This window comes from Oryza brachyantha, chromosome 1 (assembly GCF_000231095.2).
Source record: "Oryza brachyantha chromosome 1, ObraRS2, whole genome shotgun sequence".
NCBI lineage: Eukaryota > Viridiplantae > Streptophyta > Magnoliopsida > Poales > Poaceae > Oryza > Oryza brachyantha.
The window spans coordinates 17,814,444-17,828,012 of NC_023163.2; the positions used below are offsets into that span (position 1 = coordinate 17,814,444).

Consider the following 13,569-nt stretch of genomic DNA (forward strand, 5'->3'; position numbering starts at 1 on the left):
TGTAGCGTGCCAAGTCGAGTTGAGCTCTGTATGTTTACGATTGCTTGGCCCGTACGCAGTCGAAGGCTTAGACTCGGAGTCGGATTGGCGGGAACGAGAAAAGCCCGGGAAAAGGGAGTGGCGGGTAACGCTATAGTTTGGCCGAATGGACTGCCCAGCCCGGCACGGCCCAGACACGGTTGGGCCCGTGGTGTAATGCGTTGGGCTGGCATGCCTGATCAACCTGCCTAGTCGTGCGTGCTGGCCCACGGGCGATACCGGCAGTCTAGACCCAATACCACTTGAGCTGTGCTGGGCTGATCCGAAGACACAATGGTCCACTATACTTCTTTAATAAATAAATCTATATTTCGTCCCTCACTTCTTTGGACTATTGAAATAAGTCCATTTCTCTTTCCTCTTCTTTGGGCTTATATATATATATATATATATATATATATATATATATATATATATATATATATATATATATATATATATATATATATATATATATATAGTTAGAATAAGTCTATTTGAATGTATAAATTAAGTTTATTTTAGGTCATCAATATTTTCTTAGTTCAACCAGATCGTGCTGGACCGGCCTAGACACGGCCCAACCGTCAAGTCGGGCCGTGGTGTGCTTGGACTGGGCTGTCAGGCCTTGGGCCTTATGGCCAACCGTAGGTAACATGAAACCAGTGATCTAATACGAAGCGAGGATAGGGCCTCACTTGTCAGTCAACATGGAGAGAGATTCATTATATATAGGGAAATTAATACTATAAAACATGGTGACTTCACGAAATTAGTTAGGAGACACAACATAGTAAAGTTTTAGAAAAGACATGACAGAAAGTTAAAAATTAGAAGAATATTTAGCTAGTCTATTAAAGTCATGTTTGATTTAAATTATTACAGTGAATTATCTATTTTTTTTACTTTGGGTAGTATGTTTCTCTAAAACTCCACTACTGTGGTGTCCCAGATAATTTCTCAAAGTCACAATGATTTTTTAGCAAAACTTCTTCTTCTACCCTATGGTGCACAACTATAGTCTCACTTCTACGTCCTCAAATCTATCGACTCAGCAAATGCCGCGACGCCCCGCGTCGCCCCCGCCGCCTCCGTTCCTGACTCCGCCGCCCCGCCGGCACGCCCCCGCCTCTGGTCCGGACTCCGCCGCCCCGACCAACGCTTCCTCGCCTCCGCTCCGGCCGCCGCCGCCGCCCCGCCCGACGCGCCCCTGCATCCCTGCCTCAACGACCGCCTCGAGCGTTCGGCCGCCGCCCTCGTCGTCGCTATGCTCAGGCACGGCGTTTTCGAGCTGGTGTCCCCAACTATGGAGGTTTACTCGTGGGGAGGATTGCTCATGGATTCTACCCGCAGCTATCAGGCAATCGTAGTGTCACGTGGTATGGTTGAGTTGCCTCAAGTGTGTTGTGTTCATCGAATCAACCTTCCGCAAATATTGCCTTAATTAGCGATCTTATCACTTTCTGTAAATTTTATGTCAGGTCGTAGAGACGCTTTACCCTACAATACGAATTTTTACTTATGTTTATGTACCCTGTTTAGGTCACAATCGGCTAAAGGGACTTGGGACATGATCTGCCTTTGTTGCGACACTTTGTTCACATAAGATTGCATATGCTGATGGTAATTTTCTGCCACCGGAACAAGATAAGTAAAAGAGTTTTAGAGTTTTGCTTCACAGGGAGAACCAGATAAAAACATTGAATTAGTGTGTTGGGTAGATGTAGTTATGTGTTGTTACTATATTTTGATAGGTAAAATAATTAAATACTTTGATCTATCTAATGTTGAATCACTGCAGGCAATAATAAAATTGCCCCCGAAACTCCTATGAGAAGTGATAAAGCGAACATGTGTGCCTCTCCGATAATAATGAATAAAAAAACATAGCCAGTGAAAACATTCTAGTTAATTTAATTATGCTAGACACTCTATGGTATATTTTTAAACTGCAAAACTTATATGTATTGAGACTATAGGGAGAGGATGTAATGATATTTGATTTTAACCTCACATAAATTTTAGGTGCTAAATTCTATGTTATTTGAGAGTTGCACAACCGTTTATGTTTATTTCACGTGACCCACAAAACTATACAATTATAATATGCATCATTTACTGGTTACTTAGCATGTAATCTTCCTGCTATTATTTCAATGTCTTAATGCATATTATTACGTTCTTTCAGTAAAAAATAATGTGTTCTAGTTCGTAGTTAATAGTTTGAGTTGATGTACTCAGAATCAAGACGATGTAACTGCATTGATAACAACTTACATACTGCTGTTAGTCAAATCTGTAGAATAATCGAACAAAAGTTATTCCAAAGAGTTGCTGCAAAGGAATTGAATGGACAAAATTTCTGCTTCCATTAATTCGTCAAAAATGAAAACATCGAAGAGCATACTTTACATTCAACTGCATCCGACATTTATCAGCTAGGGCTGGTCAAGAGGCAGGAAACTCAGTAAGAGATTTTCTCCCAGGGAATCCTACTAGATCTCCAAATTCTATATGCTTGAAATAATGAAATAGAAGATGATCTCTATACCATTTACATGATAGCTACTCAGTAGAACAATAGAACAAATGCAAAAAAGAATGATCACTTGCTTATCTCCTCTGGAAGTTGAACTTCATGATCGCAAAACTGAAGAGGAAGGCGAAAGTCACGGCGAAAACGACGTGCACCACTGCCACTACCCACAGGAAGTCATGACGGAAACCAAAGTATTCACGGATGAACTGTTGAACAGTTCTGGCATCGCCTTCGAGCACATGCTGGATATCACCAAACTGGGAAGCAACTAATCCATATAAAGTCCATGCAACCGGGCAAATCCAGCAATACCACCTCCACCAAATAGGAATTCTCTGTAGGGATAGTTAAATGTATTAATCCTGTGAAAACGATTCTAAAAGACTACAAGGGACATGTCATTAAAAAAAACGGGGGCAAAAATGGGATGGGAATAACCTACCGGTCGAGGGATCAGATATCCTGAGAAGAGGTTCCAGATATTGTAGAATGCGGACGAGATGATGGCCGCTATGCTCTCATTTGGTGTCAATCCTACTGCCATCATTCCGTAGAATGTGAAATACAGCAGTGTGAAGTACATGAAGAATAAGTACCACAAGAACTTGGCAACAGTCCACTCAAATCCAATCATTGAGTATACCAGCACGCCATATATCAGAGTCTGAACCATGATGTATGGTAGCTCAATTGCAACCTAAAGAACGGGAAAAATGGCATAGTTAGGCCAAAAGTGCTTGACAGTGTTAACGATCCACAGTCATTTCTGTTCAACCCCAAATGCAAGTCAGAATTCAAGGGTATTGCAGACTTTGAAGTCATACAGTATATACATGGAATTGAAACTAGGCCTACGAAGAATGCAAAAGACAAATTACCTGCCCAAATGCATATGGGAAAGCTGAATACATGCCAGCTGCTCTTTCTCGGTAAAAGACTGTTCGCTCCACCACCACCACAGGTTGGACAGAACCAGAGTTTTGCACTCCAATGTAGAGAACTGCAGCATACATCGATCCCATGGCATTGAATAGATCCTGTTGTTTTTTACTGCACCAAGACATAAGAAAAGATTTAGAGGCTATTTGCTGAATAGGTAAAAGTAATAAGAACATATGTTAGAGGCGTACGTTCTCGTTCCAAGGTTCCAGAACATTGTTCCAAACATTAGGGCAATGACGATAGTGAAGAGTAATCTCACTGCAGTGTAGGATGGGTTCCTCCAATATGACCAATTCTGCTTCCATAAGCAAGCTAGGCACTGTGTAATGAATGATCTAGAGTACTGCGTAGGGAAGTTGAGATCAGTAGAGCCAGGAGGTGGTGTGCTCAGCTCCTTTATAAGTTCCTGGTTCCTTCTGAAATTGCAAATATGCAAAATAGTTAGAATCACAGTTCAAACACACTATTTATTTTATGAAAATCAGAATGGCATGTGCAGGGGCTTACTGATATAGCTCTGATTGCCTATAGATTTCGCTAAAATCGACGCTGAGCAGCTCCTCCTGGGCTGAAGAAGTCACTTCCAACATCCATGTTGCTGGATTATATCCATCTTTTATCTTACTAATGCCATCAATTCCCTGAACAAACAAAGAAAGGAAATTCCGGTTGATGTGACTTAGTTGCCCTAAGTGATGCAGCATGCAGATATAATTGTTTGTGTTAATTTTCTTCTTACCTCAAAGTACTCAATCAATTTTGATGAATTCTGGCCCACTGGACCAACATATATCTCTTCACCTCCTCTCTTCATTAGGAAAAGCTGTAGTTAAGATGATAAAAACGTTTTTAATATACGGAATGCATCTAATAAATCAAAGGATAATGACCCAAATTAACTGCGCATCACCTCATCAAATGCTTCAAATATGTCGATACTTGGCTGGTGAATGGTGCAAACAACAGTCCTGCCAGTGTTAACTGTGTTCCTTACAGTCCTCATGACAATCGCAGCTGCCCGAGCATCAAGACCGGATGTTGGCTCATCCATAAAAATGATCGAAGGGTTCGCAACAAGCTCCACAGCAATAGTAAGCCTCTTGCGTTGCTCAGTTGACAGTCCACTCACTCCAGGAAGTCCAACAAGTGCTCCCCTCAGTGATGTGAGCTCTACGAGATCCATGACCTCCTCAATAAACATCTGTAATCAGGATTCAGCAAGTAGGTTCTACAGTCAGTTTACAACCAAAGAAGCATGTACAAGAACGCTAGCTCATAATCTAGCTAACTAACCTTTCTTGCTTCTGAATCAACCTCTGAGGGAAGCCGCAGCCATGCAGAGAACACAAGTGATTCATATACTGTCACATGGGGAGAATGGATGTCATTTTGTTCACAATATCCTGATATACGTGCAAATGTCTCTTGCTTCTTTGGATAGCCTGAGATTCTAATATCGCCCTCTATGTATCCTCCAGTTTTTCTTCCTGCTAAAACATCCATCAGCGTTGTCTTCCCAGCACCACTTACACCCATCAATGCGGTAAGTACACCTGGCCTGAAAGAACCACTAACACCCTTTAAAAGACACAGGCGGTCTTCTGTTACACCTTGTGCTTTCATTGCCTGTTGAAGAATATAAATGGGTTAAAAAAAACCTTGGCTAACATAATGATTTTTGTGCACTAGTAGTTCTGAGCAAAATTACCTCCGGCATGTCCACTGAGTATCTTATGTTGTTAAAACTAAGGGATAGTGGTGCAAATGGGAGCACCATTCCCTTCCTGCTTGAACTAGAATCAACACTGTTAATTCCCGAGTTTTCAATGTGGGACAATTCCAATTCCTGCTTCCTAGATTTAATTTCCTTCTGGCCATCTACAACCTCACCGGTTAAGTTGGCATGCTTCTCTTTCAAAGCCTCCTCGGACATTGATGCATGAGAGTCAGAGAATGCTGCAAAAGTGCAAGTAGCCACAGTTATTATATTTTAACTCACAATGTTGATTAGATACTCTGAAATTCTAAAGGATGTCTTTCAAATATACTTACGACTCAAAACTGATAGAGCTACAGTGTAGAGCAGGTTAAAGAGAAGAGTGTATCCAAGCAAAGCACCAAGTCCAATCCAATACCACTTAGCGTCAGTAAAGATACCACGGGATTTAAGTACGCTAACTCCCAAGGTTTCATTTTGACCAGGAAGTATCTGTCACATGCAAAATACACATTGAGTTTTACAGTCTAGTATTGCGAGTTTGATTCCTGGTCAAGAAAGGTGGCACTTACTTTATTCCAACTGGGACCCAAAAATTCATTTGTTGAAATAGCATTCTGTGCATACGATAGGGGGGATATCCAATAACCCCAAATCCACCATTTCTTCACGTCAGCTACAAAAGAGAAACAAATATCAACATGGAAATAAGTCAGGAACAATTAGCATTTAAAGCCATTAATCCAACTACAGATAACAGCACGCAATTTCAGCCAAACCAGTAACTTACGTCTTGCAAGGATAAAGCCACCCAATGCCGCAAAAGCCAACAGTGATAAGGGTCCAAAGGTGTGAGACACAACCATGTCTCTTCCGATTCCCGCAATGAAGCGGAACAATGCTGATGACATCTGATTGAGTGCAAGTAGCAGCAGATACTGCTTGAAGAACCTATGCATAAATAATTATTCAAGTTTTAGGCTTCATAGAACAGACTCATTTATTGCACATATAAAAGAATTGGATTTGATTTGTTAAGCATGCATAAATATGTCCAATGCATCTTACCTGCTTACACTGGGATCAAATCCAATGACGTAGTATGTTATGAAAACATAAACACCAACTTCAAGAAACGTGATAGGAATCTGAAGAATCCACGATGGTATGGTATAGGCCCAAGCAGGAAAGAAGAGAAGATCCCTCTGCTTGAAGAAAACAGGAAGTTTTATGACAGTCATGGCAAGCTCTGCGAAACCATTAAACATGACTGTGTCGAGAGCAAAGTACATTGCCCCCAGATAGATCGGTCCATATTCTTGATCGTGTCGCATGCTGGTACGAAAAAACGTGGTCATCACGATCAATGCCATTAGAGTTAGCTGCAATGACAGGAAGGTTCAGATAATCAGATCGGAGGATATCTTGAACCAAGATTAGTGTACCAAAGATATGAACTTACATTAACAGCTTTAAAAATGTACATAAATGCATTCCTCTTCATAAGAAGGAGCTCTCTATCGATAGTGGCTTTAAGCAACTCCTTCCTGCTGACTCCAAACTTTGACGTAGCCAGAGCAGCAGGGTGGCTCCTGGTCCTATCAAATGGCTCGGAAAGCTCATTCTGTATGGATCGACCCACATGGAAGGAACGGAACGCATCTGCAAATTGCCTCACTGGCACAAAACGGTATGGTCTATCACGCCTACACCAGTATTGTCCCTGGTCTTTCCTCGACGTCACCTTTTCAATGAATTCAGAGATATCAGCACTGTCTACTTTGAAAATCTGGTTCAGTAAATGATATGAATTTATAGACGATATAGAACACATACTTCCTGCAAGAAGTCAGCGACACCCTTTCTGGCGGGGCATCTGAAGCCCATGAACTCAAAGAACTCAAGCACATGTTCACGGGGTCCCTGGTAAACAACCTGCCCGTCGGAGAGGAGTATAATGTCATCAAACAAGTTGTATGTTTCAGGTGCTGGCTGCAGCAATGAGATGACAGCAGTTCCGCCAAGGATGTGGATAGTCTGCCTAAGGGAATTCACAATCTGGTATGTGGTTGAGCTGTCCAGTCCAGTGGATATCTCATCCATGAACAAAGCTCTTGCTGGACCAACAAGCATTTCACCTATGCAGTGGACATATCATACGGTTAGAGTTTTTCTTTACAGAACCTCTATCTTGTTGAAGACTATTAATCATACCTGTTGTGACACGCTTCCTTTGTCCACCAGATATACCCCTTAACATCTCATTTCCTACTACTGTATCAGCACAAATATCCAATCCTAATATCTGTATTTAATGTAGAAGAGAAACAGGTAAACAAATGTTCCACAGGAAATCATCTTAGTACTGCTACTGTTTGATTCACAGCTAGCAGACAGTACCTTCAGTATGTAGTCTGTAACAACACTAGATTCTTGTCCTCCCATAGCTGAGGCCTACATGGGTGAAACAGAAAAGGTGTTACTTACATTGCTAGTAGAACCTACAACATATATCAGATCTCCTATTGAAATGACTGTGGTCTGTGGCCGATCCTGATCATGGCTGCATATGTATACAAATTCGAAAAATACAGAGCACTCTTATGCGATTGATAGCAATATAGCATCCTCACCTTCATGTAGACATCAATATCATGATCTGGCTTGATGTTCGCTGCCTTTTCCCTTCTTGCCAGCTCAGTCAACATTTCTGAACAGAGGAAAACAACAAACCAAAATAGTCAGCACTCATGTCAAATTTGTGATATAGCACTAGATGGTAGTAATCATATATTCAGGTTCATACCATATCTAGTGCCAACGCCTTGGCACCGTGCCGAGAAGGCCAATGTCTCCCTCACAGTCATCTCCCCAATGTGGAGATCATGCTGGCTGATGTACGCCGCGGTCCTTTCCGGCACAAACTCGTTCATCCCGTGGCCATTGTAGGTCACCTTCCCTGAGACCTTGAGGTCCTTGTCGAGCTTCCCTGCCAACGCCAGCAGCAGCGTGGTCTTGCCCGACCCAGGAGGGCCCAGCAGCAAAGTCATCCTAGAGAGAGAGCACCATGGATTAGTCAGCGAGTCGCGCGCCATGACACGGTTGGTACAGGAAGAAGATGATGGGATGTGCTGCGGTTTTACCTCTGGGGCTTGATGATCCCGCTGACGTCATGGAGGACGGTCATCGGCTGCTTCCTGCTTGGGAGGATGTGGAGCGCGTTCCCGATGGCCTGGAGAGAGCACAGCACCACCATCAACCATGTCAGCACAGAGTGATTCGGAACCTTACTTCTCTCTGCGAAGCAGCCCGCCGCCGCGGCGGCGAGACGGGGATGTTCACATCTCACATGTACCGCTACTCGCTCGTGCGCGCCACGTGCTCGACGGAATGCCGCAGACCCCCCGCCGCCGCCGCCGCGGGACGACCACGCGTCATGATGGCCAGACGGCCGCGCATGTGGAAACCCATAGAGAGTTGATACTCTTATTCGAGGCAGGAAGATAAGAAGCGGTTGCCGTCTCGCCGACGCTGACGCCACCACCGGCGGCGGCCGTGGCAAGGTTGGTGGAAGAAGAGGGCGAGACGCGGCGGGAGAGGGTGGAAACGGCCAACCACTGGTTAGGTGGAAACCAGACAGCTCCAATGTATCTTGCCTTTTTTTTTCTTTCTTTTTTTTTCTAGTATATCCAATTTGTTTACCTTTTAGAGGAATTAATTATTCCTTAAAAATAATTAATGTCTGGCACTGTACGTACTATCGAGGAGCCACGCAGCACCAAATTTAGCGTACTTTTAGCAACAGTAAACCCAAGCGTACGTATGTTGTACTGTGGCGGCACCGCGCGCGCGGCTCTCCGTGCTGATTGACCGTGGCCAGCCAAGCCACCCCCACCTACCACGCGACATGCCAAACGTTGCAAATTGCAGCAGGAAAAAAAGGAAAAGAAAACACGTTGTCTCGGCCTCTTTCTTGCGAGACATCGCCATCGAGCTACCACGAGAGGTAGCCAAGCTAAGCTAAGCCAAGCGTACGCGAAGCATTTTCGTTTTTTTGGGAAGTTAAGCTTTTTTTTTTGGGGGCGGATGGATAGATGTAGTTTTTGTGCGTACCTCGACGGTGTTGCTGACGGAGTTGAGGAGGGTGGGGAGGCCGCGGTTGCCGACATGGACGTCGGCCTCCACCTCGAGGTTCTCGAACCGCACCTCGATGGTGGGGTAGTCGATGCCCACCCGGTCCATCCGCTCCCGGAGCTTGAGGAGGAACCGCTCGTGGTCGTCGTCGGCGGCGCGGACGAGGCGCTCGATGAGCGCGCGGCTCTCGCGCGCCCCGAGCCTCCCGACGTCCACCTCCACCTTCTCGCCGCCCTCCTCCACCGCCAGGATCCCGCGCCTCACCCTGTCGTACGTCGGCAGCCGCTCCAGCGCCGCCCACCGCAGCGCCTCCTCGTCGTCCTCCTCGTCCTGGAACCTCGACGACGACCGCGAGAACACGTCGTCGCCCCTCCTCCACAGCGAGCTCTCCCTCCTCAGGCTCGCCATCCTGTGCACCTCCCGATCCATCGCTGCTCCCCGCTCAAACCACCAACCCCCCTTATCTTCTTCTTCCTCCTCCTCCTCGTCGTCGTTCTTGGCCTCTCTCGACCAAGCAAGCAAAGCTACCTGCCTGCTCGGTGGCGAGGTAGGTTAGGTAGTGGCCGGCTGGCTTCGCCCACGAGGCTTAGACGAGGGAGAAGCTTGAGGCCGGGGTATATATACGGGCCCGGGAAGTTGGTGAGGATGAGGGTAGCTAAGCTTGACTGCGGAGCTAGCTTGGACTGGGCATGCATGGATGCCTGGATGGGATGGGGTCGCGTGATGCCACTTGCGTACTAGTTAAACCCAAGCCGTCGCGGCCATGGGGGAGGGGAAGAGAGGGGAGCTTCGTTGCAGCGCAGGGGGGCTCGTCCGTTCTTTTCGCGCGCGTGCGTGCATGCATGGATGACTGCGCGGAAGCCGGGAGCTTCCTGGCATCACCGCGCGCGAGATTTGTAGCTTTGTCGCGGCGCGTGTGCGTGTGGATGCAGGAGGGCGACTGGTCAGCCGCTTAGTTAAAGGGGAAAGTATTTTAAACGAGATGTTTCTCGTCTATTGCATGTTATTTAAATAGCTATCAAATAATTTAAAAAATATATAAAGATGGATTAATATAAGATATATCACTGCACAAACACGCAAGATTATTGATTGTAGAAGTCATATTTGAACTTGCGTATTTGTGCAGTGATATATCTTATATTAATCTATCTTCATAATTTTTTTAATTTTTCAATAATTATTTAGATAATATGCAATAAACAAAGAGACATCTCTCGATGGTTTAAAATCCACTGCAAATCGGCAGGAGGATTAGCTAGAGTGTGCATGCATGTAGCTGCAGGGAAAAGAAAAAAAAATACTGTTATTTAGGTTTTTGTCGTGGACTCCAGGGAATCGAAGGAAATTATTTGGGTTTTTGTTAGGGAGAGGAATTGGTGGGGATGAATTATTGGAGGCTGCTGCATCATGCGAGCTAGCTGCTTCTTGTTCTTTTTTGCTGCGCGCGGTAGGTGACTGGATGGATGTGTCATGTGTGTGTATGACCATTTGGTTTCTATTAATATTTTGTTTATTGCTATTAGTACACCTTTGGAGACAAATGTACGGCCAACCCAGGTGTTTTATAATCAGAAACGAGTGCGTTTACGCACTTTTTTATTAGTTTTACCATGTGGCTTTTAACCGATCGATCTCTTTTCGAGACTGCGCCCAGCTAGCTGGGATGGAGCCGGGATGGACTCTTTGGATGTTGGTCAAGGTTGTTGGCGACACGTACTCGACGGCGCAACCGATAGATCATATCTTGACCGTTGGGGTGTGATCGGACGTCCCGTAGTGATCTAGTTAATTAAAAGGTGTAATGTAACAACGGTCCGAATCAGGCTCGTGCTTCGACAAGAACAAGTACACCGAATGCATGTGTAATTTGGTTGCTCCATCATTCTGTCTGCAGGCTGATCGATCTGTGCTAAAACTATCTCTCTGTAATTTTCCTGCAGCTGCGGTCTTGTGTTCAACCGGTTTGCTCATTAATTTGCAATATATACGTGTGGGTAGTATATTTTTTTCCATTATTTTCTACTCCTTCTGTCCTAAAAAAACCAATTCTTTGGTTCATGCGTCCAGTACTGTTTAACCATCCGTTTTATTTGAAAAAATTTTAAGAAATAAAAAACAATTAGTCACACGTAAAATACTATTCACGATTTATCATCTAATAAAAATAAAAATATTAATCATATTTTTTTCAAATGAGACGAAGAGTCAAACATTATAGATAAAAAGTAAAAGATTGATTTATTTTGGGACGGAGGGGTACCTTTAAAAGATGATCTTGACTGTGTTTTGCTATCACGTTGGTTATTACGGTCGAGATCAATGAGATTTTACAAGGCAATCCGTGATTCGTTCTTGCCCAGAAGGTGTGTCCCCTTGCACGCATATCATATCGGTACGTTATTAATCATGCTTGCTTGCTAAATCCATAGATCTGGTGCCACTCTCATCATCGTGGAATTAAAAAATAAATAATCCGGCATCTTGAAAGTTGCAGCTAACAGACAGTATATATGTGGCACAGTTAGCCAGATTATTATGCCAATTCTATAAACTAAAACGAATATGTTCTGCCAACGAATAATGCATGCATGTTTAACAGGTATCAATTAGCGTTTGATTTGATTAATCGGTTGGTGAGTTTTCGGTTACCGGAGTGTGGGTCCCACTCTGTTCTAACTGTACCGAATGTTTTTTTTTAGCGTTTTTCTCTTAGTTTAGGAATGTCCCGAAGGAGCAGGTATTGGCACTTTCATATACCCCTTTGGTGAAAATGGCTTTTAGTTTGGTCCAATGGCCTAGAGAGAATTTAATTTTTTTTCTCTCTGTGTAAACAATTGAGTCAAATGTTTGATTTTTCTAGCTAGCTAGGCTGATCAATGACAGAGACAGAGTTTTATCTTTCATGCCTCTTGTTTCAATGTTAGCTGCTCTCATCATTCAGATTTACTTAGCAAGTTCTGCCTTTCATTCTACTTAATTGCCCGGTTTTCAACCAACTAAACTAACTCTTGTGTTTGTTTGATTCCAACTTCTTCTACATCGTGATGACATGTACATGGTCCAAGTCGAAAAAAAAACATTAACACTATGAGTGTCACTGTGTCAGGCTGTCAGCCTGTAAGACGCTCATCACTAGTTCACTACCGATTAGTTTGCTTAACAATTTAGTCATCCTGCTCACTCGAAGATTTTGGATTGATCAATCATCTTAATTATGTCCACATTTGTGGTTACTCCAAATTTTTTTTTTTGAAAATTTAGTAATGTGGCTATCATATAATTATGGAATAGTAAAGTTGGCATAGATATGTAATGAGCAGTGGGTGGATTTTAAACTCTCAAGACACCCTTCATTTTTCCTTTCTTAGATGTTATACAAACAGTTTTAGAAAATACGAGAAATAAAATATGTGAGATGACACCATAAAGATACAAGTTTAAATTCAATCCTTATCAATGGTAAGTCCAATAAAAATACCAAATTAAATCCTGGGAATATGTATTCATGGTTATGTTTTTTTCCAACTTGCAGAAGATAATTTTAAACTTGTAAATTTCTCTGGATAATTTTAAAAAAATTATAATTATTTAAATAATATGTATGAAACAAAGTATTATGCCCTAAAGAGTTTAAAATCGTTCCCGTAAATCAATCTTATGAGGCAGGAAACATGACAGTCCTAACGCACAACCGCTCGGGGTGATCATGACTCATCTCCATCTTTAGTGGACACCAGGGTTATCGGTATTTACTAACTAGTTCTCTTATTAACATAATAATAAATGAAGGCCAACCCCAAGAATATAAAAAATAGGGTAAAAAATAATTCAAACCCAAGGATCAATTTATAAATATGGTATATTAGTCTTAAATTGTATAGTTTTAGTTTGTCACATGTTAAGTTCACTGTAAAAGATGTTATTCTATTCCATGTGCACACTTTCCAAGCTTCTAATGGTGTGTTTTGTGAAAAAAAAATTATATATATATATATATAGTAGAATAGTACTTTTCTAGAACCACATTTTAACTTTGCATGAGTTCATTCATTCATTTGCAATCCCAAATAATTATCAAACAAATATAATAACGTATGAACATATCAATTTAGCTATCTTAAATGGGGCCTTAAATATTAGTTGAGGCATCAAATTTATATGGACCCCTCAATCTCAGAATGTTAGTCCCTCCATGCTTTAGTGTATGTTTTGACTT

At 42.9% G+C, this 13,569-nt stretch overlaps 1 protein-coding gene and 1 long non-coding RNA gene across 2 annotated transcripts; one reads left to right on the forward strand and one right to left on the reverse strand.

Annotated features, from left to right (window-relative positions):
* The first annotated feature begins 1,068 nt into the window (after nucleotides 1-1,068).
* On the forward strand, nucleotides 1,069-1,723 carry LOC107304913. Its single transcript, XR_001550957.2, has 2 exons — nucleotides 1,069-1,397; nucleotides 1,561-1,723. It is a non-coding gene; the product is annotated as an uncharacterized LOC107304913 (long non-coding RNA).
* A 640-nt stretch (nucleotides 1,724-2,363) lies between these two features.
* Nucleotides 2,364-9,779, reverse strand: LOC102706047 (ABC transporter G family member 37). Its single transcript, XM_006644291.3, has 21 exons — nucleotides 9,330-9,779; nucleotides 8,360-8,448; nucleotides 8,023-8,267; nucleotides 7,850-7,926; nucleotides 7,617-7,670; nucleotides 7,431-7,521; nucleotides 7,053-7,354; nucleotides 6,679-6,960; nucleotides 6,285-6,598; nucleotides 6,007-6,167; nucleotides 5,789-5,892; nucleotides 5,552-5,708; nucleotides 5,208-5,455; nucleotides 4,793-5,125; nucleotides 4,410-4,700; nucleotides 4,239-4,322; nucleotides 4,007-4,140; nucleotides 3,688-3,915; nucleotides 3,436-3,607; nucleotides 3,000-3,254; nucleotides 2,364-2,892 (listed from the first exon to the last, which is right to left on the reverse strand). The coding sequence occupies exons 1-21, from the start codon at nucleotides 9,777-9,779 to the stop codon at nucleotides 2,632-2,634; spliced, it is 4,332 nt and encodes a 1,443-aa protein (XP_006644354.1). The 3' UTR covers nucleotides 2,364-2,631.
* Nucleotides 9,780-13,569: the final 3,790 nt, after the last annotated feature.

What these genes read in the sequence shown, in the direction of transcription:
- LOC102706047 (XM_006644291.3), bottom strand. Translation starts at nt 9,779, where the DNA reads ATGGATCGGGAGGTGCACAGGATGGCGAGCCTGAGGAGGGAGAGCTCG. An exon ending in AAGGAAGCGTGTCACAACAG is followed by an intron (nt 7,355 to 7,430) that starts GTATGATTAATA and finishes TCCACTGCATAG; the next exon opens with GTGAAATGCTTGTTGGTCCA. An exon ending in TCGCTGACTTCTTGCAGGAA is followed by an intron (nt 6,961 to 7,052) that starts GTATGTGTTCTA and finishes TTCATTGAAAAG; the next exon opens with GTGACGTCGAGGAAAGACCA.